This window comes from Myotis daubentonii, chromosome 8, assembly GCF_963259705.1.
Source record: "Myotis daubentonii chromosome 8, mMyoDau2.1, whole genome shotgun sequence".
Classification (NCBI taxonomy): domain Eukaryota; kingdom Metazoa; phylum Chordata; class Mammalia; order Chiroptera; family Vespertilionidae; genus Myotis; species Myotis daubentonii.
The window spans coordinates 90008065-90034658 of NC_081847.1; the positions used below are offsets into that span (position 1 = coordinate 90008065).

At 40.4% G+C, this 26594-nt stretch overlaps 1 protein-coding gene across 1 annotated transcript in view; it reads left to right on the plus strand.

Annotated features, from left to right (window-relative positions):
• The window catches only part of CCDC178 (coiled-coil domain containing 178), a 246104-nt gene that overhangs the window by 203725 nt on the left and 15785 nt on the right, over positions 1 to 26594 (plus strand). Inside the window, exon 19 of the mRNA XM_059704943.1 lies at positions 23135 to 23269. Within this exon, the coding sequence (XP_059560926.1) occupies positions 23135 to 23269 (135 nt within the window). The remainder of the gene's footprint in view (positions 1 to 23134; positions 23270 to 26594) is intronic.

The window sequence follows — 26594 nt, forward strand, 5'->3', positions numbered from 1 at the left end:
GAAAAAGGGTGAAGCTTGACAACAACTCAAGGCAAAGACTTTTCATGCCGGAGGGTTTGGTTTTGCAACCTCCACGGGGACTGTCTGCGGCTGTTTGGCCACCTTTCAGCCACTGGTGCAGGAGTGCGGTCTACAGAGCTAAGCGCGTCCCTGTCGCCGTAGTTAGCAGTAACCAGCACCTGGCTCCCATGCCCCACGTGTCCTCCACGGCATTTCTGGGTGTAAAGCTCAGAGGGTTAGGCTTTGAGCGGAGGGCGATGAGATTCATTCCCACGATTATGGAGTAACGTTCGGTGCCCGACCTAAATCCAAACTGAGAATGACGGTGTCGTTAAAATAGTAATTGGGGGGAATAGCTGTTCTCTAATTCGGGGACCGTAACATACGCCGCCCAGCATGGAAGATGACATAGTGCCTTAGATCATTCCGGAGCCTGCACGCCGTGGCCTGATTTAAGGTTGCAGAGCAAGGAAGGAGTTTTAACCTCCCTCCCAATTGTCTTGCTCTTGTGGATTTCAGTTCAATTTTAATATGACTTTATTGAGACTTCTGGTGATTTAATTTAGGCTTAAGAAGCCCTCACAGAAAAAAAAAAAAAGGCACACCTTAAAATTAATTCTTTAAAGGACAGAGAACTGCATTTATGGTGCCATTTGCTCTGGAAGTTAAGTTGGATCTATACAGAATTTCGTATTTCTGGATATAAGTTTTGGTACTCTGATGAAGAGCCTGTAATTTCTGATAATTGTTTAGACGGGTGCCAAAAATTTGCCATCCCCAGCACCTAGGCTGTTTTCTCTAGACATGTACACACTGAGATTTGATCTGAAATAGTGTACTTTAAAGAAAAAAATTGTTGTTTATGCGCTAACATTCAGTGCTTTGGAAGAAACACCCTTCGATTTTATCTGCGGTTCATTTCCCACACCGCAGTGCTTTGACAATGGTGACAGTGACTTTATACATCAAGAATTTCTCCTGCTTCCCATGACCGCCAGGAACCTGAGGGGAATACTCTACATCTGAAACATGTTTTCCTCTGGGATTCCACCATTAGAATAACAGGCCTGATCAGGAGCCCACTGTGAAATGGAGCTTCTACAATGGTAGAGATGGAGGAGAAGAAATAGCAAGTCTAAAAAAGCAAAGATCTATACTAATAGAAGGTTAATATGTTAATTAGACCAGACATCTTTCAGATGTCCTTCTGGACAAAGCCACAGTGGCGGGGGCCAAGGTAGAGGCGGTTAAGGGCGATCAGGCTGGCAGGGGGGAGGAGTTAGGGGGCGATCAGGCCGGCAGGCGGGGGCAGTTAGGGGTGATCAGGCTGGCAGGGGTGGCAGTTAGAGGGCGATCAGGCTGGCAGAGGGGAGCAGTTAGGGGACGATCAGGCCGTCAACCAGAGGCAGTTAGGGGTGATCAGGCAGGCAGGTAGGTGAGTGGTTAGGAGCCAGCAGTCCCAGATTGCAAGAGGGATGTCCAACTAAACCAGCAGTTGGACATCCCCCAAGGGATCCCGGATTGGAGAGGGTGCAGACCGGGCTGAGGGACTCCCCCACCCCTATGCACTAATTTTGTGCACTGGGCCTCTAGTCCTCTATAATAATAAAAGTGTAATATGCTAATTAGACCAGACAGCCGAACAACCTTCCAGACATCCTTCTGGACAAAGCCACAGTGGTGGTGGCTGAAGCAGAGGCGGTTAGGGGCAATCAGACAGGCAGGCAGGCGAGTGGTTAGGGGCGATCAGGCAGACAGGCAGTGAGCAGTTAGGAGCCAGTGGTCCCGGATTACAAGAGGGATGTCTGACTGCCAGTTTAGGCCCGATCCCACAGGCCCTCTGAATCCCTCAGTCCTCCTTACACCCACCCTCTGCCCCCCTCCACTACATGGAGTTTATCTTTGATCATTTTTCAAACCCTACCCGGGGTCTAGAGCCACTGCTGGGGGGCTTTGCACTCACTCTCTCGGTCTAGCATCATATTGCTATTGTTTGTACACTTGTTCACCTCCCAGGGCCAGTGCTGGCCAGGAGCTGGGCAGGGGAGCGGTGGGTTATATTAGCTCACCCACCCAATACTCATGCATAATCTTCAGCTCCCTCCAGAATTTTTCCAAATCAATATGACAACTAAGTGATTACAATAAATATATCGTCATGAAAATGTAGTTTTATGACAAATCCCTTGATTGCTTCTTTGTTCCATTGGATTGTCACCTCCAGACCTCTGCTGTATGGACATTTTCCAGCCACCATTGATCTTTAGATATGTAAACATTCATCACAGTGGAAGCATTGTTGACCGGGGAATTCGAAAACTTGAACCCTGTAACTGACAATTGATTTGTCCACTTTAGTGTCATTGATTCTCAAGTTTGCACAACTGTAAAATACAGTATTCATGCCAAGCAATCAAATTCTGCTTTAGTCTAATGATTCACTTGTTCAAAATATTTAAGAGAAAACTTCTCAATCAAAATTGAGGACATCATTACAACAAGTAAGAAATAAGTTCATCACTACCTAGAAGATCAGTAAGATGCAAATTTCAAGCCCTTTGTCAACATACAAGTTTAATATTTAGATGTTTGCCATTACAGACTTTGTTGTACAACATTTGTATCTCACTTTGCATTTGCATACATGTTAGAAAGGGGTGGAATTTTCAAAGAGGTAGTTACTGGTAAAAAACAAACAAACAAACAAAAAAAACCTTTGTGAAAACTGAGTTATGTTGTGGCCATTTGACTGAGCTGTGTCATACCAAGCAAGTGACCTTTACAGAGGAAATATAAATATAGTAGTTACCAAGAGATTTAAAAAAAACAAAAAACAAAACGAAAAACAAACGGCGTTGCCCACCTGGTGTGGTTCAGTGGTTGAGTGTTGATCTATGAACCGGGAGACCACCCTTTGATTCCCTGTCAGGGCACATGCCTGGTCTTGGGCTTCATCCCCAGTAGGGGGTGTACAGGAGGCAGCTGATCAATGATTCTCATTATTGATGTTTTCATCTCTGTCCCTCTCCCTCTCTTTAATCAATAAAAATAACTAAAATAAAAATAGAAAAATCAATGTACTAAAAAAAAAATTGCAACTAATTAGAAACATTCTGCTTTACTACTTCAGATTTGAATAATTGACTTAGTTTGAAATAAATTTGTAAAGCTTATTAAAACATCCTATCTAATAAAAGAGAAAAATGGTAATTGGCGTACGACGATACCCTTTTCATTGGCTAATCAGGGCTATATGCAAATTAACTGCCAACTAAGATTGGCAGTTAACTGCCAACAAGATGGCGGTTAATTTGCATATGTAGACACAATGCAGGGAGGCGAAAGGGAAAGCAGGAAGAAGCCCCCTGCCACTGACAGTGATCAGAAACCCAGGGGGGAGCTAAGAGCTGGGGGGCAGGGCCAAGGCGGCCCTGGGGCCGCCTTGGCCCTGCCCCCCAGCCATGATCGGAGAATCAGGCGCCTTTGCCGCCCTGGCCAGTGATAGCAGGAAGTAGGGGTGGAGCCAGCGATGGGAGCTGGGCACGGTCGAAGCTGGCAGTCCCGGGAGCTAGGGGTCCCTTGCCTGGGCCTAAAGCGAAGCCCACGATCGCGGGGCCGCTGTAGCTGCGGGTCCCCACTGCCCGGGCCAGACGCCTCAGCGAGAGGCCTCAGGCCTATTCAAGGGGCCGATCCGGTGATTGGTGATCGGTGGGTGATGAGGGTCAACTCCTCTGGCCGAGGCATCAGGCCTGGGTGGGGGGCGGAGCCGGGGATTGGGGGGATTTGATGGTCCCCTTGCCCAGGCCTGAAGCCTGGGTCAGAGGCATCAGGCTTGGGCGGGGGCCAGAGCCAGTGATCATGGGGAGATGGGGGTCCCCTGTCCAAGCCTGACACCTCTGGCGGAGGTGTCAGGCCTGGGCAAGGGGCTGATCAGGCGATCGGAGGGTGATGGGGGTCTACGCCTGAGGGCTCCCAGTATGTGAGAGGGTGCAGGCTGGGCTGAGGGACACTCCCCCCACACACACACACACACCCAGTGCACGAATTTCGTGCACCGGGCCCCTAGTAACCTAATAAAGGAATTGGCAAAGATTTTCTCCTTGACCAAATTCTAGTTGGGCTCTTCTGATATCTTTTTCAACTAGGCCCTATTTTACCAGGATCTCCCACCCTCAGTATCTGCACACCCTTGATATGACTAAACTCATCACCTCCACCGTTCCCTCAGTGATATGGGATCATCCTGGCCTGAATCCTATAGGTTTAGCCAAAAATCCCCCCACCCCGCCCTAATCACTGGAAACCTGATGTTTCCTTTTAGTAATTTTCTATCCACTGATCCCCTCAGCCTTCTTTTAGTCATATGCACCCAGATTTTTCTTTTCTAATACATTTTTTTATATGTAGGTAATACTTGCCCATCCTATGAGCAATTAAAAATCCATCTGGGTTTTCTTCTGGTTCCTATGGTTTAATTGTTTGTACTTAACTGTTGTTTATAATTTACCAGTTTGAAATCATATTATACTTGGAGTTTTAGATCCTACTGTGTTCATATAATATTATATATTGAGCATTTTCCATTAAATGAAATATTATTTGGTGTATAAGCTAAGTATATGATTTATAGGTTTTTTTTTCTCAAAGGTTTGTTCTGCTTTCTCTAACTTAAGCTTCTTGCATACTCTTCCTAACTCAATGACCTTGGTCAAGATTATGTGATATTTCTGTGCTTAAATATCATTGCATATGATATAGGAATATTAATAGCATCTAACTCAGATTTGTTGAGAAGATTAAAAATAATAATACATATAAAGTGCTTAGAACCATACCTGATAATAATAATAGCAAGTTAATATTAAATACTAAGATTATTATATTCACGTTGCAATTATTGGTTCAGATTCATCGGTCCACCTGTTAATTCTTTTACAAATTCCAAATTTTGATTTTTTTTGTCATTGGTATATCTGGTAATGTGTCCTATGACAGCATCTTTTACTTTGTTGTGTCTTTTGTAAAAAATGTAACAAAAATATACATTTTACATCTTTAACATGCCAGGCATTTTAAATTTGCTATTAAATACCTCCCTCCAAAAAGTTCCATTGATAATTTGTTTTAGATTGAGTTGAACCTCTAATTTAATGTAAGAAAAACTATGAACTAACAAGCAAAATAGAGGCAGACTTATAAATAGAGAGCAGGCTGCTACCTACTGGGAGTGTTGGGGAGCTGGGTGGGGTGAGGGATGGAGGGATTGAGCAAAAAAGAAAAAAACAAACGCATGGACACAGACATGGACAACAGTGTGGTGACTGCCAGGGAGCGGGGGTTGGGGCAGGTGGAGGAGGGTAAAGGGGTATAAATAGTGATGGAAGGAGACTTGACTTGTGGGTTGAACACACAGTACAGCATACAGATGATCTATTGTTGAATTGTGCTCTTGAAATCTGTATAATTTTGTTAACCAGTGTCACCTCAATAAATCCAATGAAAAAGAAAAAAATGAGGGCAAACGGTCAGGTTAAGTGTCCAATATCACAATAATAAGATCTGGTGCCTTGATTAAAGCAAAGATCATCATTAATATAAAATCATATTTTTAAATTGCTCTTTGAGGAATCACATGCAGGACTGATCAACAACTCCTTTTACTTAAATAAGAAGAGCTTTCTTGTAATATGGAGACGTCCATAGAAAGAAGATATTCCACATAGTTAAACCCCGATTCTTACTTGCAGAATTGTTTTAGTTATCTGCCATAAGTTCTGCCTTCCATTGATAATAGTCTCATCTGTTTGAAATGCAGTACTACATGGCATGTTATTACCAGTGACTGTGCCCATACAATTCCTTTTGCTCAGCGCTAGTCCAGCACAGCACCTCTGAAAGGGAGTACAGGGTCATTGCTACATGTTCTGAAGTTGTTGGTGTATCCTAGCTCCTGTCATCAAAATAACTAACAAAATAGTAATATCTTCAAGTAAGCCATTAGACAAAACTCTGGGCCTATTGATATTAAACCATGAGTTAGTCACGTTAGAAATACTGCATAATATTCTAATCGCTAAAACCGGAAGTCTATTCTTATTCCCACCCTCTCCCCACCATTTACACCCATGGAAGCCATAGGCAATCACCACTTGTGCTTTGTTCCGGCTAATCCTCCAGAAACTTCTAAACACAAGGCTCCAGCTGGCTATACAGTTTAACTAATTAAAATTGGCACTTGAAGAGAAACCTATTTACCTACTTGCTAACTCATAACTTGTATTGAACAAATGATAAATAATGAACTTGGTCATTATTCTGGGTCTGTGTTAGTCTTGGAAGCTTTTCTGTTCAATTTCATATAGATCAGCGGTTCTCAACCTGTGGGTCGCTACCCCTTTGGTGGTCGAACGACCCTTTCACAGGGGTCACCTAAGACCATCCTGCATATCAGATATTTACATGACGATTCATAACAGTAGCAACATTACAGTTATGAAGTAGCCACGAAAATAATTTTATGGTTGGGTCACAACATGAGGTAATGTATTTAAAGGGCCAGAAGGTTGAGAACCACTGATATAGATGAACGATTGTATGTCAACCTCTATGTTCCCTTTGAGCATTTTTACATAAAACTGTAATGAAAACATGATATCTTCATTTCAGAGGCAGAGTAGAATTTGGGTTCAATGATGTAGACCCAAATGCATACAATAGAGGAGATTAACAAAGTGTTATTATTTTTCCAACTGAGGGAAATTTGCCAGATGAGTCCCTTAGTCTTTCGATTTTTGCTGCTTTGACTTTTGTCTCTGCATTACCATGGCTTTCTTTCGACATCTCTAACCTCCTTTCTCCTGTGAAATAGTTCACCAAGACAAATTGGAGAACTAAATAAAAACAAGAACAATAGGTTTAGGTGGAAAGAATGGAACCCAAACATACATAGAACTTAATCTCTAAGATATTTAGCAACCACTTGGATGAGGACACTTGAGGTGATAGGGAAGGTTCCTGGCTAACTTTCAGGTCAGTCTGAGTTGCTCTAGGTAATATCTGAGAAAAGAAACTGTATTGTTACTGTTAAGAAACCAGGGCTCTAACTATCAGTTGAAATTCTAACCCCTGTACCTGGAATTTAGCACTTCCCACCTTCTCCTTATAGCTCCCTCCTTCCCCCCCCCCCCCCCCCCCCCCCGCCCTTTCCATTTATCCCTTCTTTTTGCTCTGGTCAGACCCTGCTGCTCACAGAAGCCCGCTAATTCCATTAATCCCTCAGGCCAGCTGTCTTTGCTGACGTGTCCCCCTCTTATTAGAATTAGAGTGACCTCTGTTTATGCCGCAACACAGACATTGCTTTCCTGTCTTCAGAGTTCATCCCGGCCCACTTCCTCTAGAAAGCTGTCCCGAGCATGGCAACTAGAGTAAGTTCAGTCCCTCTCGAACTCCTCTAACACTGTCCGTAGCACGTGATATTTAACAAGTACGAATTTATGTTCCTGGTCACATTTTCATGTGCGCATGCCTGGCCTTGGCAGATCCCGCTGTTTGAAATGCACCAGTAGCCTGTCTCATACAGTGTTGCATATCCCAGGCCCGGTGACATCATTTATGCAAGTACTAGGGGGCCAGTAAATCTTTATTTAAGGGGAAGGAAAGGATGTACCTCCTTCAAATTAGGTGAGAAATGTTATTGTCTAACTGCTCCCTACCTTTTCAATGTGCTTACCTTGAACCACCCATGCTTCCTGGTACTAGAAACGGCAGAGGCTTCGTAACTTAAAACATAAATACAGCCCAGCTGGTTTCGCTCAGTGGTTGAGTGTCGACCTAAGAACCAGGAGGTCACATGCCCCGGTTACGGGCTCAAAGTAGGGGCTGTGCAGGAGGCAGCCGATCAATGGTTCTCTCTCATCATTGATGTTTGTATCTCTCTCTCCCTCTCCTTTCTTCTTTGAAAACAATAAAAACATATTGAAAAACATAAATTCATCATGTGATTCTGGAGGTCAGAAGTCCAAGGTCAGTCTGGCTGATCTATGGCCAAAGAGAGGGTAGGGCCAGTTTCTTCCCAAGGCTCTGAGAATGCTGCCTCTCCTTTTCCATCTTCTAGGGGCTGCCGGAATTTGTTACGTCACAGCCTCTTCCTTACAGTGACATCAGAATAGTGTTGCCCCATCTTCGCTGCCCGCTTCTGTCCCCATGTGACTCCCTCTGCCTTTGATGCCCCTGCCTCCCTCTTTTAAGGGCTTTTGTGATTGCAGTGGGCTCACCTGGATGATCTCCCCACCTCCACATCCCGGGCCCCATTATACCCGCAGAGCCCCTTTCAGCATATGAGGATCCAGAGATTCGAATGTGGACATTTGGGAAGGGGGATGTGATTCGCTCTCCCACAATATGTAGTCATCCTCATCTGGCAAATGCTGAGCCCTAGTGTGGTGCTAAGCAATAGGCTGCGATGGGGGACAAAGCGAATATCTTCAGCTCAAGATGCCCCGAATCCACTGACAAAATTTGCCCGTTAAAAAGATTTATAATTCAGTGTGGCACGGGCTTTATTGGACATAAAAGTAGACCTCTGTGGGAGCAGGGAGGAGGCATTTTCTCTCTGTCGGGGGCAGGGAGGTACGTCAGGAAAGGCTTCTCCATGGAGTAGACATGTCTGTTGTAACACAGGACTGCCTTGTACAGCGTTAACCCATGGTGTGGGTTCAACAGGCATAATAGCGCGTAAAATTTTACAACATACGACTGGGTGTAATTGAAGTGAAAGGAGCCCAGCTTCCTTGACACTCATTAAAGGCCTTACACTTATTAATTTATTCATATCATGTTTGTTGAGGAATTCCCACACATCTGTCCCTGCATGAGAGGTAGAGAACACAAGCATGGTTACACCAGGGGCCTCAGGGTCCAGCAGAGAAAGCTAGACACACCGCCAACTGCCTGTGGTTGGTTCTTCTCATTTTTAAAATTCTCTCTTTCCTGTTGCTCGGAAGTCACCTCATTTTTTCACAGTGTCCATACACCTGCTGTCACTCATTGACTCGGAGTCTTCAACATGTTCTCCACTTTGTCATCTTGTGACCTTTTTCCCTAACTCTGGGTGCCCAGGAGCCATGGTTGAGGAATGGCAAGAGCAGTTCGGTGTGTCTGCTTCCATGTTTTTGATTTAACCTGATTTTAAGTTTGACTTGAAACTTGCACTGAGAAATATTCAGAAAGTTTATCCCATTTTATAATGTGTTTCAGAAACAGCAAAGTCTTATTGATTTGATAATCCCACATATCATGTAACGAGCAGAACAAGCTGTCAGAGGAACAAGGGGGTGACTCCGTCTCCACCGAGCTCATTTACTCAAAGGGAAGGAACAAAGTGTTTGATTTGACAGTACTTAAACTAACATGACAGAAAATATAATAAAAGTGGTTCAGCTCCTCCACTTGCATTTATTCCAAGGACTCTAACTGTCTACATGTTGAATTTATAGCAAATGTAGCCACTTTTGAGGTACGATCTGAGAAGGCCTAGAATTTTCCATTATCCTTATGCTTTTACCACAAATACATACCATGCCTAAAATTCCTGTCATTAGATTTACTCCCTTTGGTAAAGCAATGTGCAGATGTCTTTTTTTAAAAAAATTGATTTCAGAGAGGAAGGGAGAAGGAAAGAGAGAGAAACATCAGTGATGAGAGAAAATCATCTATCAGCTGCCTCCTGCACGCCCCCTACTGGAGATCCAGCCAGCAACCCAGGCATGTGCCCTGAGCAGGGATCAAACCATGATCTCCTGGTTCATAGGTCAATGAAATATCACTGAGCCACATTGTCTAGGCTGTCCTTTTTAAAAAATATATACTTTATTGATTTTTTACAGAGAGGAAGGGAGAGGGATAGAGAGTTAGAAACATCGATGAGAGAGAAACATTGATCAGCTGCCTCCTGCACAACCCCTACTGGGGATGTGCCCGCAACCAAGGTACATGCCCTTGACTGGAATCGAACCTGGGACCTTTGAGTCCGCAGGCCGACGCTCTATCCACTGAGCCAAACTGGTTAGGGCTAGGCTGTCCTTTTTAAACGTATGAGGTGATTTATACAAAAATCGTTCGGAGCATTGCCATACAAAATAGAAATGGGTTCATTGGACTACCTGGTTCATATAGGGATGTGTCTTGAGATGGAAATCCGGGGGAGAGAGGGTTAAACATAGCAAGAGTTCTGTTGGGAGTGGAAGAAGGAGCCCAGAAGATTTCTGTGCATAGGCCTTGGAGAACCTAACTGGGATGCAGCCAGGGATCAGCATGAAGACACGGGGGCTGGTGTCTTGGAAGTACAAGGGAGACTTGGAAGAAGAACAATAATGTTTAACAGAGAAAATAGTTACCAAAGTTCACATTTGGTTATTAACAATTTTGAAGGAAACTCTCAAGCTTATGTGAAACCTCCTCCGATCTTGAATGCCACCGTTCGGTCCCAAAGTCTTACAGCACCGTGGTTTTCATTCTTCACAACACAGCGCAATCGTGTAACTGCATTGTTATTCGTCGCTCACTCGTAAAGCCCAGTTTCCCCCATAGACTGCAGACATCATAATGCTGGCGGTCCTAGACTCTTCATCATTACTGTGTGTCTGATGCCCTGACAACACGAGTTTCACATAGTAAGTAACCAAATTAGCTGTTTGTGTTCAGCAAATATCGATCAAGTATAACAAGTGAAAGTATGGGATTTTAAGTCAGACAGACATGGATTTGAATCCAGGCTTTATTACTATATGGCAAGTCATTTAATCTTCTAAACATCCCCTTTTTAGCCTGTAAAATTTTTAAAAAATGAAGAATAACTGAAGTATTGTAAGTATAGGGTTTTACGCAGTGCCTGGCACGTAACTATTACAATGGTGGTAGGAATCGTTGGTGAGGAGGGTGCAAAGGATCGGATTGAAAAATACTTAAAAGCAATAATTAATGGCCCTGGCGAGTGAATGGGTGAGGAGAGAGGTGTGTGAGGGAAGTGAGCACACCCCAGGTGTTTTGGCTCCGGTGACAGTGGAGGACTGCACCTCATTCTGAATCGCAGGATTGTAAGCAGGTGAGATGAGAAGGTGGGTTTGTTTGATTCATAAAACTGCAAAGATGTACTGTGGCTAATCATCAAAGGAAATTGTTTGACCACAGTTCATACATAAACACCAAAAGAGCCAGCTTAGGGCATTCCTTTGGCCACCTTTTAAAATCAAGGGATTTAATTACCCTTGGGCAAATGACTGACAGGCCAGGAGGGAAGAGGTTACCTTGAGAATATGTTCATGTCTAAAATATAGTGACAATATAGCGTTTCATTTTTAGTATTCATTTGAGCAATGTTAGACATTTTTTCTAGTGAGGATCATTTCTATTATAAAATTTAAAAAATTGTTTTATTCTTGATTGAACATCTTTTTTGATTCACAGATAACAATGATGTTAGCATTAAGTATACTTGCTTTATTTTATTTCTTTCTGAACAGTTCATAGGATTTGCGTGTAGTTTAGTAATTTAAGTAAACAAAATATCTAAACTATTATCTTTAAAGTCTCAAAGTGACATATCCATCAGAATGCAGTAATGTTATTACAGAATTAGATACCTATGAAACAAAGAAGTCTGAGTTTTGCAGCTTATTACTACTATTAAATACATAAAAATATTGGATTAGTTACTGTCTGTTACAAGTCATAGTAATGTGTCATAATTGTAAAATACACAAAAGAAATACATTTGCGTATTCATATAAAGGATAGACTTGATCTTTATTCACTCCCAGAATTAGTAACATCTGTTCTGCACCAGCTCTCTTTCTCTCTTGCCATCAGAGGTTTTCTATTTTAGGAGAGATCAGAGGAAAAAAAAGGAATTTTAAAATGTATTATTCTTTATGTAATTAGAGAAGAGAGTGTTTCTTTATTCCTTTCCTTAAAGTCCAGCTCCAGATTTGGAATGCATGTGAGTTTTATTTTTTTAAGTGTACCTCGGCAGTTGACAAAGGGCACTTCTAGAAATGAGCTAGGTGATCTTTGACACCAGTCTGTGGGATGGAAGTGATAATAAAGAAATATCTCATTACCTTTGAGATTTGTCTTGTACACGTGCAGCTTGGTAACTGAGTACTATAAACAGATCAGCATTCACTGGATTTTGTGTATCTGCCACTCCTGCCGAGCCAGAATCTGCAGAGTGGCTTGTAATTGCCATTGTTTGGGTTATGACAGTAAACAGAACTGATAAGGTTCAGGCTGTTTGCCTGTGAGCTGTACTTCACATCATTCCGTTGAATTTAAATCGCATGCACATATCTGCACTTAATTTTGTTTGTCTGTCAGAAATAGAGAAAGGCAGCCTGCTTCCAGTATGTGAAACCGTATAGCAAGCAGGTCAGGAATTATCATTGTTATTTAATATTCGAGTGAAAATGAATGACTATATGTGTGTTTCTATTATCTGTGTCTCTCATCTAAAACATGTTTCTATAGGGAAATACGGGTATTTTTTTCTAAGTGGCCTTTGTCGTGTTTTGGCAAATCTCTATATACGGCTTTAATTGGATGATCGGTGGTACAAATGAAAATCGCAGAATACAGCATGTTTTCTCTCTTCTTTGTCGAATACACGTGATCTTTTTTTAGAGCTGCTCCCACAGTCAGACCATTTGACTATGTTTATGGATAGGAAACAGGAGTAGATGATCAGAACGGCTTTGATTTCCTCCCAAAGTAAACATCCGTCATAATATTTCTACTCGCAGGATGCAGGCTTCTCACCTATGGGTGTCCAAGCTTACTGCCTTCGCATCAGATGAACTTTCAAATTTTGCGATACCTGTGATGAGTTAATCCATGCGTACACAGCACTTCTTCCAGAAATCCTGTAGCTCTAACAGCTGTCACACATCGTCACCAGCCCCTGCCCACCGGGCAGTGATTTTGGAATCTGGAATGTGCCACACCTCTCATATTTTCCCGACGTGTTGTGTTAATAAAGGTGTTGATTGCAGTGATTCTCTTCATGTCCTGTTTGAATGTTGTAGCTAGTGGATTTTTCATATTGTATGCAGCGGGAAAGTCTGTGTTCTTTGAAATGACTCTCCAGTTTTTATAAACATATTCTTCTTCTTCTTCAAAAAAGTATGGATGAAGTATTGTTTAAAAATCCGTCTCATATGACCACCTCTTCAGCCGTTGCATGTTCTCATTCGTCCAGCGCTGGACATGGCACTGTGCCTAGATTAGAGAGTCGCCATGGACAGCCTTTGTGTTACAAAGGACTGCTGTGTCTTCAGTGTTGACTGGTCTTTTGTTTTCTGGCAAAAACAATTTGTAGTTTATTTTCTGATAACTATACATATGGTATTTGTATTTTAATTAAAAGACAGTTATGATGTCTGATTCTTATAAGCAGGAATTCATTATAAGGACACTTCTCATTTCCTTGAATTGTTCCCTTTCCTTTCTTCCAGGGTTCTGAAATTGCAGGAGCCAGTTAAATGATGTGCTTTGGGGAGTTAATTTTTGGCACCATATGTCTCTAAAAATGATTTAATTTTATCTAAAGCATGTTTGCAATGATGTATGTTTTGTCCTGCATAGAGACAATTTAAGGATTAAAAAACAAACAAACCACTAGTCTACAGTTGTTTTAACACAGTAACATACAACGTGTGTATAATCTTACAAAGATTTCTGTTTATTTAGATTAATATATTTTTAATATCTGAGCTCTATTATTGCTTTTTAAACTTTAACTTAGCAAAGCATCTTTATGATATAAACATGGCTATCATAAAAATGTTACTGCCATGATTCTTATTAGAGATTTGAACTTCTGATTTGATAATGGTTAGAAAATTTAAATCACAAAAACAAAATTGTAGTCTAAGCTTGAACCCTGCCTGGTGTGTCTCAGTTCATTGAGTGTCATCCATGCACCAGGAGGTAGCCTGTGGGCTTGACCCCTGTGCAGGGCATGGAGGAGGCAACCAATTATTGTTTCACTCTCATATTAATGTTTATTCTCTCTCTCTCTCCACTCTGCTCTCTCTAAAATTAATAAAAACATATTTTTAAAAATAAAGACTAACTTGAGAAATTATAGAAAACTTTCTCCAAAAGTTTTATCAATCAGTTTACATATCCTTGTGCCCCTAATTCTAGCATATTCAGATTCTCATGAAAATATTATATATGTCTATCTTCCACTTAGTATGAAATAAGTTATAAAGTTACTACTCAACAACTATATTAAGTATGTGAGCAGACTGGAGGAAAACCAAAATCTTTAGCCAATTTAATGAAGCAGCTGGAAGTAATAACTCTTTTCATATTGATGTGAACTCTTAATATTTTGGATTGTTCTTTTATTATAGGTAACATCACACCTAGTTGACACATAACAAAAATCTTATTGTACAGAAAAACCATTTTTATATTTTAGCAAATGGTCTAGTATAATAGGTAAATTCCCCAAAAGTAAATAATTCCAACCCACAAAATATGAAGGATGCTTTCCTTGTAAATATGTTAGTTTAACCTAGAGTTGTGTGTTGCTTTAAATTGAAACAACTAAATAGACAGTAAATAACAGAATGATGTGTAAGCTATAATTAAGGAAATAAGTTTTGTGATAAATTTACCTGTACCTTTACCAGCTTTGCACGTCTTGACATTTGCCTCCTCTGCTTTGGATGTTTAAACTAGTGTGGGTGCACGCAAACGCTCTGTCCGCCTGTTCCCAATATTATTTCCCTCCTCCTTTCTCTGAGTTAACCGCTGGCCTTCTTTCAGTGTTTGTCATCCCATTCGCGTTTCCAGCACCGTTTTTATGTAGGAGTTAATTTAAAATATAAACTATTCTCATGTTTGACTTATATGACTGTTATGCTACGCATGTCCCTGGCAGCGCTCGTGTATTTATTTTAAATGTTAGGATTCATTTAGGTTATGACCACACCACAATGTATTTTTTCATTATTCAAGTTAGATGATCAGATTGCTCCCAGACCTTCACTATGGCAAGCAGTGCTGTAAGTGAACACTTTTCAGTGCTTTCACGAGAACGTGTGTGACCATTGCTGAGAGCCGTGTCTCCGCCTTTGGCCTGCGCCAGGCCACCTGGAGGTCTTGTTGCAGCAGTTGCTGGGCCCGAGTTTCTGATTCAGGTCTGAGTGACTGTATTTCCAACAGGATCTGGATGGCACTGCCCTGCTGCTCCCGGAACAGCGGTCTAGCTCATGTAGGTGTGGGTCTAACTGCGGCCCAAAGGGGGCATCTTCAATACACAGTGGCAAGTTGCTCTCCTAAGTCTTTGCGTAAAATCATGTCGGGGTCTAACCCCAGCAGGTCCAGGGGTCCCCAAAGGTGTGGACGGAGTCGGCGAAGAAGGAATGGTACGGAGGCAGCGTTCAGTTGATCAGCAACCTAGCCAGGATCTCTAGCCCAGATCTCCAGAGAGGTTCTGCTTCGGATCTCCAGCGAGGTTCTGTAGCCATGTTCCCTCGCTAGGTTCTCCAGCCAGGTTCTGTCCAGGCTCTCCAGTCAGGTTCAGTGTCCAGGTTCCAGTCAGGTTCTCCTGCCAATCTCTGTAGTCAGGTTCAGTCCAGGATCCCTTGCCATGTTCTCCCGCTAGGCTCTGTCTCTAGGCTCCGAGGCCAGTCCCTCTCCAGGATCCTCCGGCATGCTCTCTCCAGCGAAGTTCTTCTGTCTCTAGGCTCCGTGTAGGTTCTGTCTTCTTGATTCTGTTCTAAGTTCTGAGTGTTTCTGTCTTGTTACAACTGTATTTATACCAGTTGATTCAATCCTATCAATCTCTATTACAAAGGTTAGGGCGTTTCTTATCTCCATTCCAGGGAGTAAAGATTATGTAGCTTAAGCATGATTGTTTGTAGTGATTAACTACCCACCTGGCACTTAGTTAAGGAGTTTCATCCCCTCCCTGACTTCAGGGAAAAATTCCTACCTGGGGAAACAACCTTTCTAGGAGAGGCATCCCCTCCCTGACTTCAGGGAAAAATTCCTACGTGGGGAAACAACCTTTCTCGGAGAGGTGACCTTGGTTAAAACACAGCGCCAAGAAGGTGAGCAAACATATTAAGAACCGTATGCCATATATGCCAGGTCCCTTGAAACAGAAAGGATGGACCGGCTCCCGGCAAAATCACACACAGATTTGAACAGTATTTGAAAGTGTTGTGGTTTTTCCTCATATTTTTACCAGCAACAGGTGCGGAACGTTTATTCTATTGCTTTTAAATAAATTGCCGTCCAGCCAGTGTGGCTCAGTGGTTGAGCGTTGACCTATAAACCAGGTTGCAGGCACGATCCCCAGTGGGAGGCATGGAGGAGGCAGCCAATCAATGATTCGCTCTCATCATCGATGTTTCTCTCTTCTCCCTGCCTCTCTGAAACCCATAAAAATATATTAAAAGTAATTATCAATCTGATGAGTGTGAAGTACATTTATTTGTGCTTTATACCGAGGTTAAATATGCTTTTATGTTTACAGACCAAATCGTTGTCCTTGTCTGTGGATCACCTTCTGGTGTCCTTTGCCCGTTTTTTATGGCATATTGGGCACATTTTCCCTTACTGATTTGTAGGGCTCTTTCTATGTCACAGAATTAATGTTTGACGGCTATTCATTTCATTAACGCCTTCTCTAAACCAGTGGGCTATTTTGTTAATGTTTAGACTTTTAAACTTTCATGTCATTAAATGTATTAATTCTTTCCTTTAGAACGGATGTTAATATTTTGCTTAAGTCCTTCTCTTCCTAAAGATCATGAAGCTATTTTATCGTATTTTCTTTCAAAAAGTTTAAAGTTTAGCTTTCTCATTTTAGTCCATCTCATTTTGTTTACATGTATTATGAGCTAAAGATCAAATTTTATTTTAGATCTCATGTAGGGAAAACTAATCATGCCATCCTATCTCCCTGCTATGAGTGCTATCTCTGTCATATTTTAAATTTCTATATTTCACCTGAATGTCTCTTTTCTGATCAAATGTTTATCCTTTCCAATACTGATATCTTAGTTCCCATAGGTTTAAGACAGGTTTTGCATATTGCCTGTCAAATTATTTGAACTTGTTCTCCTCTTTCTCAAGTGTCTTAGCTATTCCCCATTCTTTGTTCCTCCATATAAATTTTGGATCAAGTCCCATAAAACCTGATCAGATTGTAGACGACTTTGTGAAAAATTGACATGCCCTTGACACACTTTTTTCATTTGTGGAATACTACACCTCTCCGCTTATTCTGTTTTTACATTTTTCAAAGATGTTTTTTAACTGTCTCTATAAAATCCCGCATATTCTTTGATAAATTGAAACCTAGATACCTCACATTTTATATTGTGATTATGAATAGCATTTTTAAAATGACAATTCAAAATTGGTTATTACTGATTTCAAAATGGTGTTGATGTTTTTAAATATTGATCTTGTAGGCAAAATAGTTCCTACATTCTCTCAGAATCATTATCTCTTATTGATGGTTGGAAGAGCCCCTTGAGTTTTCAGTGTAGACATTCTTTCTATCTATTATACCTATCTTTTTTCTTTCTTTCTTTTTCTTTTTTTTTTTACTACTTTGGCCAGAATCTACAGTTTTAAATAGAGGTATTGATTTCTGACATCCTTATTTTATTTTTCCTGGCATTCATGGGAATGTTTCTAAAGTGTGTCTATTTAGTAAAATATTTGTAGGGAGTTTTTGATTTATAGCCTTTATGAGATGAAATAAATTTTCTCCTGTTTTTATAACTAGATAATTTTTCATTGTTGATTGGTTTTGTTCAGTGTTGATTCATATCAACTTCTTTTGGGGATGATTATTTTCTCTTTAATATATTGATGTGTTACATGAAAATATTTGTTGATAATGAACCATTTTTAAATTTCTGGAACTATTAAATTATACTCCCTATTTACTGTCTTTAATTAAAATAATGAGCTCCTGGATGCAACAAACTATATTTCATCAATCAATAGGTAATTATTAATCACCCTCTTGTTACTAATAAATCACTTTCAGTTTCAGGCTTAAGCCAGTGAGTTAGAAGAGCACTTTACTTTCCAGTCAGAAAATAGGGGGGTCAGTTCTTTCCTCTGTCGGCGAACAGAGTTCAGAATCTATTGTTAACTGTGCTGCGTAACATGTGGCCCCAAACTCAAGCAGCTTAAACTAACAAACATGTATTTTCTCACAAAGCTTCTGAGGGCCAACCATCAGGAGCTGCTCAGCCGCGTGATCCTGGCGTGGGGTCTCCCACGAGGTTGCAGTGCGGTTGTAGGTCAGGAGGAGCCACCTGAAGAGGCGGGGGCATCTGCTTCCAAGATGATGCCCAGGCTGTTGGCCAAAATCTGCTTCCGTTCCTCACCATGTGGGTCTTTCCACAGAGCCGTTCTCCAAACATGGGAGCTGGCTTCCCCCAGCTCAAGGGATCTAATTCTAGAAACAGAGAAAACCCAGGACAGAAGCAGAGAGAGAGAGAGAGAGAGAGAGAGAGAGAGAGAGAGAGAGAGAGAAGAGAGAGAGAGAGAAAGAAAAGGAGGGGAAGGGAGGGGAGAGGAGAGGAAGAGAGAGAGGGATGAAAGTGGCATGCTATTCCTTCTGCTATATTCTGTTCTTTACAAGAAAGTGACAGTCCAGCCCACACTCAAGGGCCCGAATTCTGTTTCACTTCTAAAAGGAAGGAATAGCATATGACTTGAGGGCCTATTTTTAAAATCACACCTATGAACATTTTTTTTCTCAGACACAGCAAGCAACAAATATACTTCAACTCTGTCTCACCCCTTTCTTCCGCATTGTGTCCCAGTTGTCCCTTGGGGCTAGATATGGTAAGGCTTTATTTGTGTCCTTCATAATGTAAACCAGAAAATTGTACGCTGCAACCCGGCCCTGGAAAATACCTAAAAGGTAATGTTTTCACATTTTTCATTTCAATGCTGAGCACATGGGAAAGGTATAAGGCAATATTTTGGTACTAATATGGTTATGGATAAGTCCTAATATTTTTGAAACCTTTAATTAGAATATAAAAAGTGTTATTGTATTCTTCTTTTAATTTTTACATGCATAACAGCAATAAAGTAACATAAATCTAGATTCATATAATGAGAGGTTTTGTATGGCATGATATATGCATTATAACCTTAGTATTAAATCCAGGTTTATGTGACATAAAAGAGTTAGCAAGTATCATGAATTTATATAAGCAAACAAAGTAATGGATTAAAAACAGAATTCATATAATTTAGAGTTTAAAATAGGAAATGGAGACTCATTCTTGAACGTCAACACATTAATTTCCCCTGCTTTACTGTGAACCAGTATCATGCTCTAAAATCTTTCTTAATGAATGTCATGGGAGCCTAATCAAAGCTACAGAACACATTTTTACCAAATATATAGCTGTGTATTGTATACAGTGTTCACACGTACATATTTTGTGCATTGCTCACTTTGCCACAAGATCACCAGCTCTGTATCTCTCCACATGCTGTCAGAGTGGACAGTGATTGATGTTTCTCTTCATGGAGAGGTATAGAGAGATCAGTATCTAGAAAGGATCAGTGGATTCCATCTTTGGGCTTCCTTCAGCAAGGAGCTCAGAAAGCAAGGACGAGAGCCAGGCTTCTGCGCAAGGCTACTGCCAGTTCAAACTGGTCAGAAGCCACCGTCAGAAAACGCTTCCAATTCCGTTTCGCCATTGCAGATGGCTCAGAGCACACACCAACTGTTGCCTGACCCGGCTTTCCTGATAAATGGAATCTCCTCACTCTCTCTTTCATAAAACAAAATTGAGGGAAACTGAGGATCTTTTTCTGAATGGCGTTTCCTGTTCCAACATGCTCCTTTGTGGTTCATTGAGAATATGTCCGTTCTCTGCCAAAGTTCTAGCAGTATTTGTTTGGGGCTAAGCAGCAGCTCGGTTTATGTCAATGGCTCGCAGTTCCGTCATGGCAAGTAAATCCATTGCATTTGTGTCCCTTTCTGTTTCCCTGCCACTTCCTCTCACACCCCACCTCACCTCCTCTAAATCCGGGGCCAGAGGGCAGGACTGTGACCATTTTAAGAATAAATGACTGTATTTCAGGAATGCAATCATCCGAGTGTTTCATTCCAACAATACTGGGCTAATTGAGGTTGGAGAGATCAAAAGCATTCCAGTTCCTTTGGTTCTCCACCTAATTTCTGCCATCACCTGCAGGATGCGTATCCTTTGTGTGCGCCTCTTCCATTGCTGGTTTATTTTTCGCTTCTCCCACTAATTAGGAAGTTCCTGGAAGTCTTATTCACTTCTTCATTTTTGCCACTAAATTTTTCCGAGTTCACTTTATTGAATTATTTTCAATAATATTTATTGAGTGATCACTGTCTGCTGACATATTATTACTGGGTTTCTATCATCATACCCACTTTCCAAAAATAGTTGGCATCACTGCCAATTCTTTCTCAGCCATCTTTCTCGGCATCTTAAACATTTTTTCTATATATTATTGATCATTTTTTAAATATACTTTTATTGATTTCAGAGAGAAAGGAAGAGAGAGAGAGAGAGAAACATCAATGATGAGAGAGAATCATTGATCGGCTGCCTCCTGCACACCCCCCAATGGGGATCCTGAAATCTGGGCATGTCCCCTTGACCAGAATCAATCCTGGGACCCTTCAGTCCACAGGCTGATGCTCTACCCACTGAGCAAACCGGCTAGGGCTGTTGATCATTTTTTCTATGTATGTTCCATCATCATGTATGTGTGTATATGTGACTTTTACTGGATGCTGTTCTTTTCTCAAGGATTCCTTCATGTTTGTTTGTTTTTCCTTTCCTGGTTCTTTTTCCAGAGGACTATAGATTTCCCCAAAAAATATCTTTTTTGAGATACTATTCTTTCTTAGTTGATACTTAAGGAACTTCTCTACTTCAGCAGCTGCAGTTAATATTTGCATATGGACTAATTAAAGGCCTTTGTAGCTACCTCAAGCTAGAATGCAGAAACTGCATAAGCGGGACTTAATGTCCACGGCCGCTGCTGCTCCTGTGAGGTGTGCATGTGGGAAACATTACTATTCAGATCCCTTTGGTTGATGAGCTCCCCCTTGCAAATCCTCCCACATATTGAAGACCTGCCACTTGAAAAAGTTACCTTCCCTTTAGGGCAGCAGTTCTCAACCTGTGGGTCGCGACCCCTTTGGCGGTCGAACAACCATTTCACAGGGGTCGCCTAAGACCATCCTGCTTATCAGATATTTACATTAGATTCATAACAATAGCAACATTACAGTTATGAAGTAGCAACAAAAATAATTTTATGGTTGGGTCACAACATGAGGAACTGTATTTAAAGGGCCAGCAGGTTGAGAACCACTGCTTTAGGGTGTTCCTCTAAAACTCATCTTCCTCTTACTTGCCTTTTGTTGCATTTGTGGATACCACAATAATTGTGTAATATATAGACTAAGGTGTCCTATGTCTTAGTGAGTATATTAAGATAAAGAATACCTTCCCCTCATTGGCTGTCAGAGTTGGCAGAAAAATATTTTAACATTATTAAAATATTTTCTGTAAATATATGTTAAAATATTATAGAAGATAAAATGAATATTGCCAAATTTTCTCTTCAAAAAGTGATGTTACTCTTCAATTCAATAGCCTAAATTATTGGGTATGCCCATAAACTAATTCCAGGTAATGTATTGAAGCATTTAGCAAGCTTAAATATTTATAGTTCTTAAGGTTATATTTTCTTCCTAAATTAACTAATTAACCAAGAATAGAGACTTCATATTACTGTAAACGAAATTACATTAATACCTATGTGTTACTTATTATAATGCATAGTGAAGATAATGATAATAAACCACATGCAACCCCAGGTAACTTCTTAAAAAGTGTTATTTGTAAGTAAACTGTTTTATTGAAATATGCATATAGAAAAGTATACTAGTTATACGTGCACCGTTTGATGCAGTTTCACAAAGGATCCCTTACATGCAACCAGTACCCAGATCAATAATAGAACATACAACAGCTATATTTTGTGACATGTTTTATTCTGTTATGAAGAAATGTTTGATATGAAATGTTTGGTGTTTATTATTCTACAAAACACACTAAAAAAATCAGCATAAACAATTATCCACACTATCAAAATCCAAACGAGGTTTCAGTGACAGAATATATTACATGTAAATTTCATATGGATTTTACCATTCATTGGTATAAAGTTTATTTCTCTGAAAATAACCTGATTATAACATTTCTGCTTGGCGTGACTGTGCTAACCGGAAGGACAAATGTCTTGATTGAACGTCTGTGCTTTTTGTTTGCTTGGTGTTATATTAAACTTCCCAAAGGTATGGAATGCCTTCCCCTCCTCCCCACTCCCCTTCCCAAGTCTCCCTTTTTCCAAATAGACTCGGTGTTAAACGTTGCATCCACTGTACTTTGCTGCAGTGCGATGTTTCCATGTCACGCAGTCAGAGGGAGGTAGATTAATAGGGACTTCTAGCTGGAAATTTCTTCCTGTTATTGTTCTCCCTCAGCAGTTGATAGCTAAGTTAATTCTCTTTAGTTTCGTCACGCTCCGAAGCACACATCGCCAAGCCATGGTAAGCTTTATGAGGAAGAAAAGAAGCAACGGTGTCCATCAAAGTCTCCAAGTTGCATTTTTAAACTTTGGCTTGACCTGATGTGCCATTCAAAACAGCTTTAGAAGATTTTTTTTTTAAAGAAAGGTTCAATATGTCCTGAGGCTATCGGTTTTGAGTTAAACTGGGTGAAGGAGAAATATTTTACTCATCAGCTTTGCAGTCACAGAGTTTGCCTCCGCTAGAACAAAACTGCTGAGGCATTTAGAGAAAATTAACCCCCCATCCTGGCGGCCAGATGTGACTGGTTTCTGATGAGTGCACATGAGTGGGCTGAAAAGCCAAGAGACTGTGAAATTCCTGTCGGGCCCGCCCGGTGCAGAGTGGGCTATTGACTGCTTTCTATATTTCCCTCCATCATTCTTCTTGAACACTGCCATTAATTTCCTCCCCGGCTCTGACTTGTGTTCCTCCCTGCCCCCTTCCCTTCAGCTCTGTCAGCTGCAGAGGCAGATACACAAGAGGTGGCAGAAGTACCTCCGGCTGGTGGTCCTGTACAGCCGGGTGCGGCTGGCCCAGTTCCAGGCGGAATCTCAGGAGAGCATTCAGAAAATCTTAGTTGTGCAGGTAGGTGATTGCAGGCCAGGAGGCAAGATCGCCTCGATCTAGATTGAAAAGCAAACGATGGGCAGTGTGATGAAGCACTGACACCACATCCCACCGGAGTTTTATACATTTCTAACCTCTTTAATAAGCCGCGATGGCATGAAGGATGAATTCAGTAAGTCAGTGTATACCCCACGCACACTTGGTGGGGAAAAGGAGAATGAACTGATTTGTCACAAACCTCGGGATGGATTTTAATAAATACCTTTGGTGTAAATATACATGCTCAAATCCCCAGGCTTTGCACATGGGCCTCGGCTGTTTAAAAGATACCGTCCACAGTGGAATCTGCAGTGAAAATGACACTCGCATTTACTTAATGTTTTCTTTCCCCTTCCATTTTGCAAGAGGCTTGTTCCTAGGATCTGGAGATGACTGTCTCTATGTGAGAAATAAGCGATTTGGCATTAGAATATAAATGTGGTTCCAGATGCTGTGAAATGTTACTATCCGTCCGTCCCAGTAAAAACTTTCAGTGCCTCAATTGTCTTAAAAGTAAGACAATGATCTATTTTAGAAACCCATATTGACTATGTGAAGACTATTTTATTAAAGTTACTTAAATATTTTCAAATTAATATTTTACTCTTGGAAATGTTACAGTATTATAAAACATGGCCTCCCAAAGCAAAACCCACATCACCTTGTTCTATTAAAAATCAAAAAAAATTTTTTTTTGAGGAAACGCCATACTGTTCTCCACAGTGGCTGCACCAGTCTGCATTCCCACCAGCAGTGCAGGAGTGTTCCTTTTTCTCCGCATCCTCACCAGCACTTGTTGTTTGTTGATTTGTTGATGATAGCCATTCTGACAGGTGTGAGATGGTACCTCATTGTCATTTTCATTTGCATCTCTCAGATGATTAGTGACTTTGAGCATGTTTTCATGTCTCCTGGCCTTCTGTATGTTCTCTTTCAAGAAGTGTCTATTTAGGTCCTTTGACCATTTTTTGATTGGATTGTTTATCTTCCTTTTGTTAAGTTCCCTGTAAATGTTGGAGATTAAACCCTTATCGAAGAATATATTGGCAAATATGTTCTCCCATGCAGTGGGCTTTCTTGTTGTATTGTAGATGGTTTCTTTTGCTGTACAGAAGCTTTTTGTTTTGATGTAGTCTCATTTGTTTATTTTCTCTTTAGTTTCCATCGTCCTAGGAGATGTATCAGTAAAGATATTGCTCTGACATATGTCTGATTATTTGCTGCCTATGTATTCTTCTAAGATTTTTATGGTTTCCCGTCTTACATTTAAGTTCTTTATCCATTTTGAGTTTATTTTTGTGTATGGTGTAAGTTGGTGGTCTAGTTTCATTTTTTTGCAAGTATCTGTCCAATTTTCCCAACACCATTTATTGACGCCATTGTATGCTCTTGCCTCCTTTGTCAAATATTAATTGAGCATAATAGCTTGGGTCGATTTCTGGGTTCTCTGTTCTGTTCCATTGGTCAACATGTCTGTTCTTGTGCCAGTACCAGGCAGTTTTGAGAACAGTGGCTTTGTAATACAGCTTGATATCTGGTGTTGTGATCAATGGGGGGGTGGGGGGGAGAGGAGACTTATGTAATACTTTAAACAGTAAAAATTTTAAATTTTTAAAAAAACAAAAAAAAATCCCTAGAAGTATCTGTTGTGTAAAAAAAAAAAATTTATACATTTATTCTCAAAGAACGCTAGGAGATGCTTTCATAATGGTCCCATTTATGGAAGAGGAGACGGAAACACGTGGAGATGACATATTTTGGCGATAGGAGACCTGCTCTTAGCCAGGGTACTTTGGCAGTTTTCTGTATCTCCATTACTGAGATTAAATGTTCTCAGGGGAAGATAGTGAAAGATAAGAGATAAAGTAAGATCTTCCTTAAGGCTACAGATAACAGGCTGACCAATTTAGGTTTGATATTCCAGGAATGCTTTGAAATTCGGTAAATAATTCTTGGCCATTTTTCAAACCAAGTGCTAAAATTTTGCATGTACTTTTTAGGGATTTCTTCTTATTGGGGAGGGGAAGAATTGTGTCTGGACTAGTAATAAAATAATAAAATTGACACAAGACCAGATGAATTGGAAGAACATCAATTTAACATGTGTGTAGTGGAGAATCACAGTATGGTTGGTGCTCAGATCATAAAATGAGGCTCAAAGAAATGATCAAACCAGGCACCTTTTTGTATTATTTCGACAAAGTAATAATAAATTTGAGAAATTGACAGGACAAAGAAAATTAGTGCTCATATAAAGGAATCTGAATGAGGCTTGGGTTTGTTTTTTGTTGTGGTTTTTTATTTAGTGATGAATGTGAAAAAAATAGTAAATTAGAAAAGAGGCAATAGGAGTTGATTATACAGACTTTTGGCTCTGAGTTGTTTAACTCTAGTGATAAAGGGTGTCTCCCAGTGCAGTGAGGACACCTTTCACTTACGAGGGCTATTCCTGAATTCAAGGAGACAAAGGTCAAGGTTCCCTTCTGGCCGCAGCTGCTTGTCAAGTAATCTTAAAGTAATCATCATGCCATTATGGGATATTTTGGGGCAGCCTGTCTTGGGCTCCCACACTCTCATGGTATTACTATAGCTTAACTTATTAGCTATCAGAGGGGAGTGCACTTAACACATAAAAAGTATAAAAATAATACGGTCATTTTGGTATAAAACATAAATTACAGATCCAGTAAACTCAGAGAAGCCCCCAAAAGATATATACATAGAAGTCATACCTAGGTACATTGTAGTCAATTTCTGAAAACTAAAGACCAAACAAATTAAAAAAGATAAATGCTAAAAGCATTCAGGAAGAAAGAAATAAAAGTTTAACATTTCATCAGAAACTATTAAAGCCAGAAAATGTATACTGCTGAAAGAAAAAATGAACCCAGAATTCTCTATCTAGAAAAAAAATCAATTCTGTAGACCTAATTCAACCATGTCAAAAGTTATATTAAGTATAAATGGACTAAAAACCCAATTTTAAAACAAGATACAGTCACATTAGCTAAACATATAAGATTCAAGCTTAATTATCTAAAAATTATACACTTTAAATACAAGATACTGAGAGGTTAAAAGTAAAAGGATGGGAAAATACTTGGTATGTAACACCAAGCATAATTTGGAAAGGACATATTAATATCAGACAAATTAACTTCACAACTAGGAAATTACCAGGGATAAAGAGGGTAATTTTATTAAAAGAAGAATTCAATTCAGCAGGCACATATACAATCCTAAATGCATATGCATCTAATTAAAAAAGGAAATTTGAAAAATATATTAAGCAAATATTGAAAAA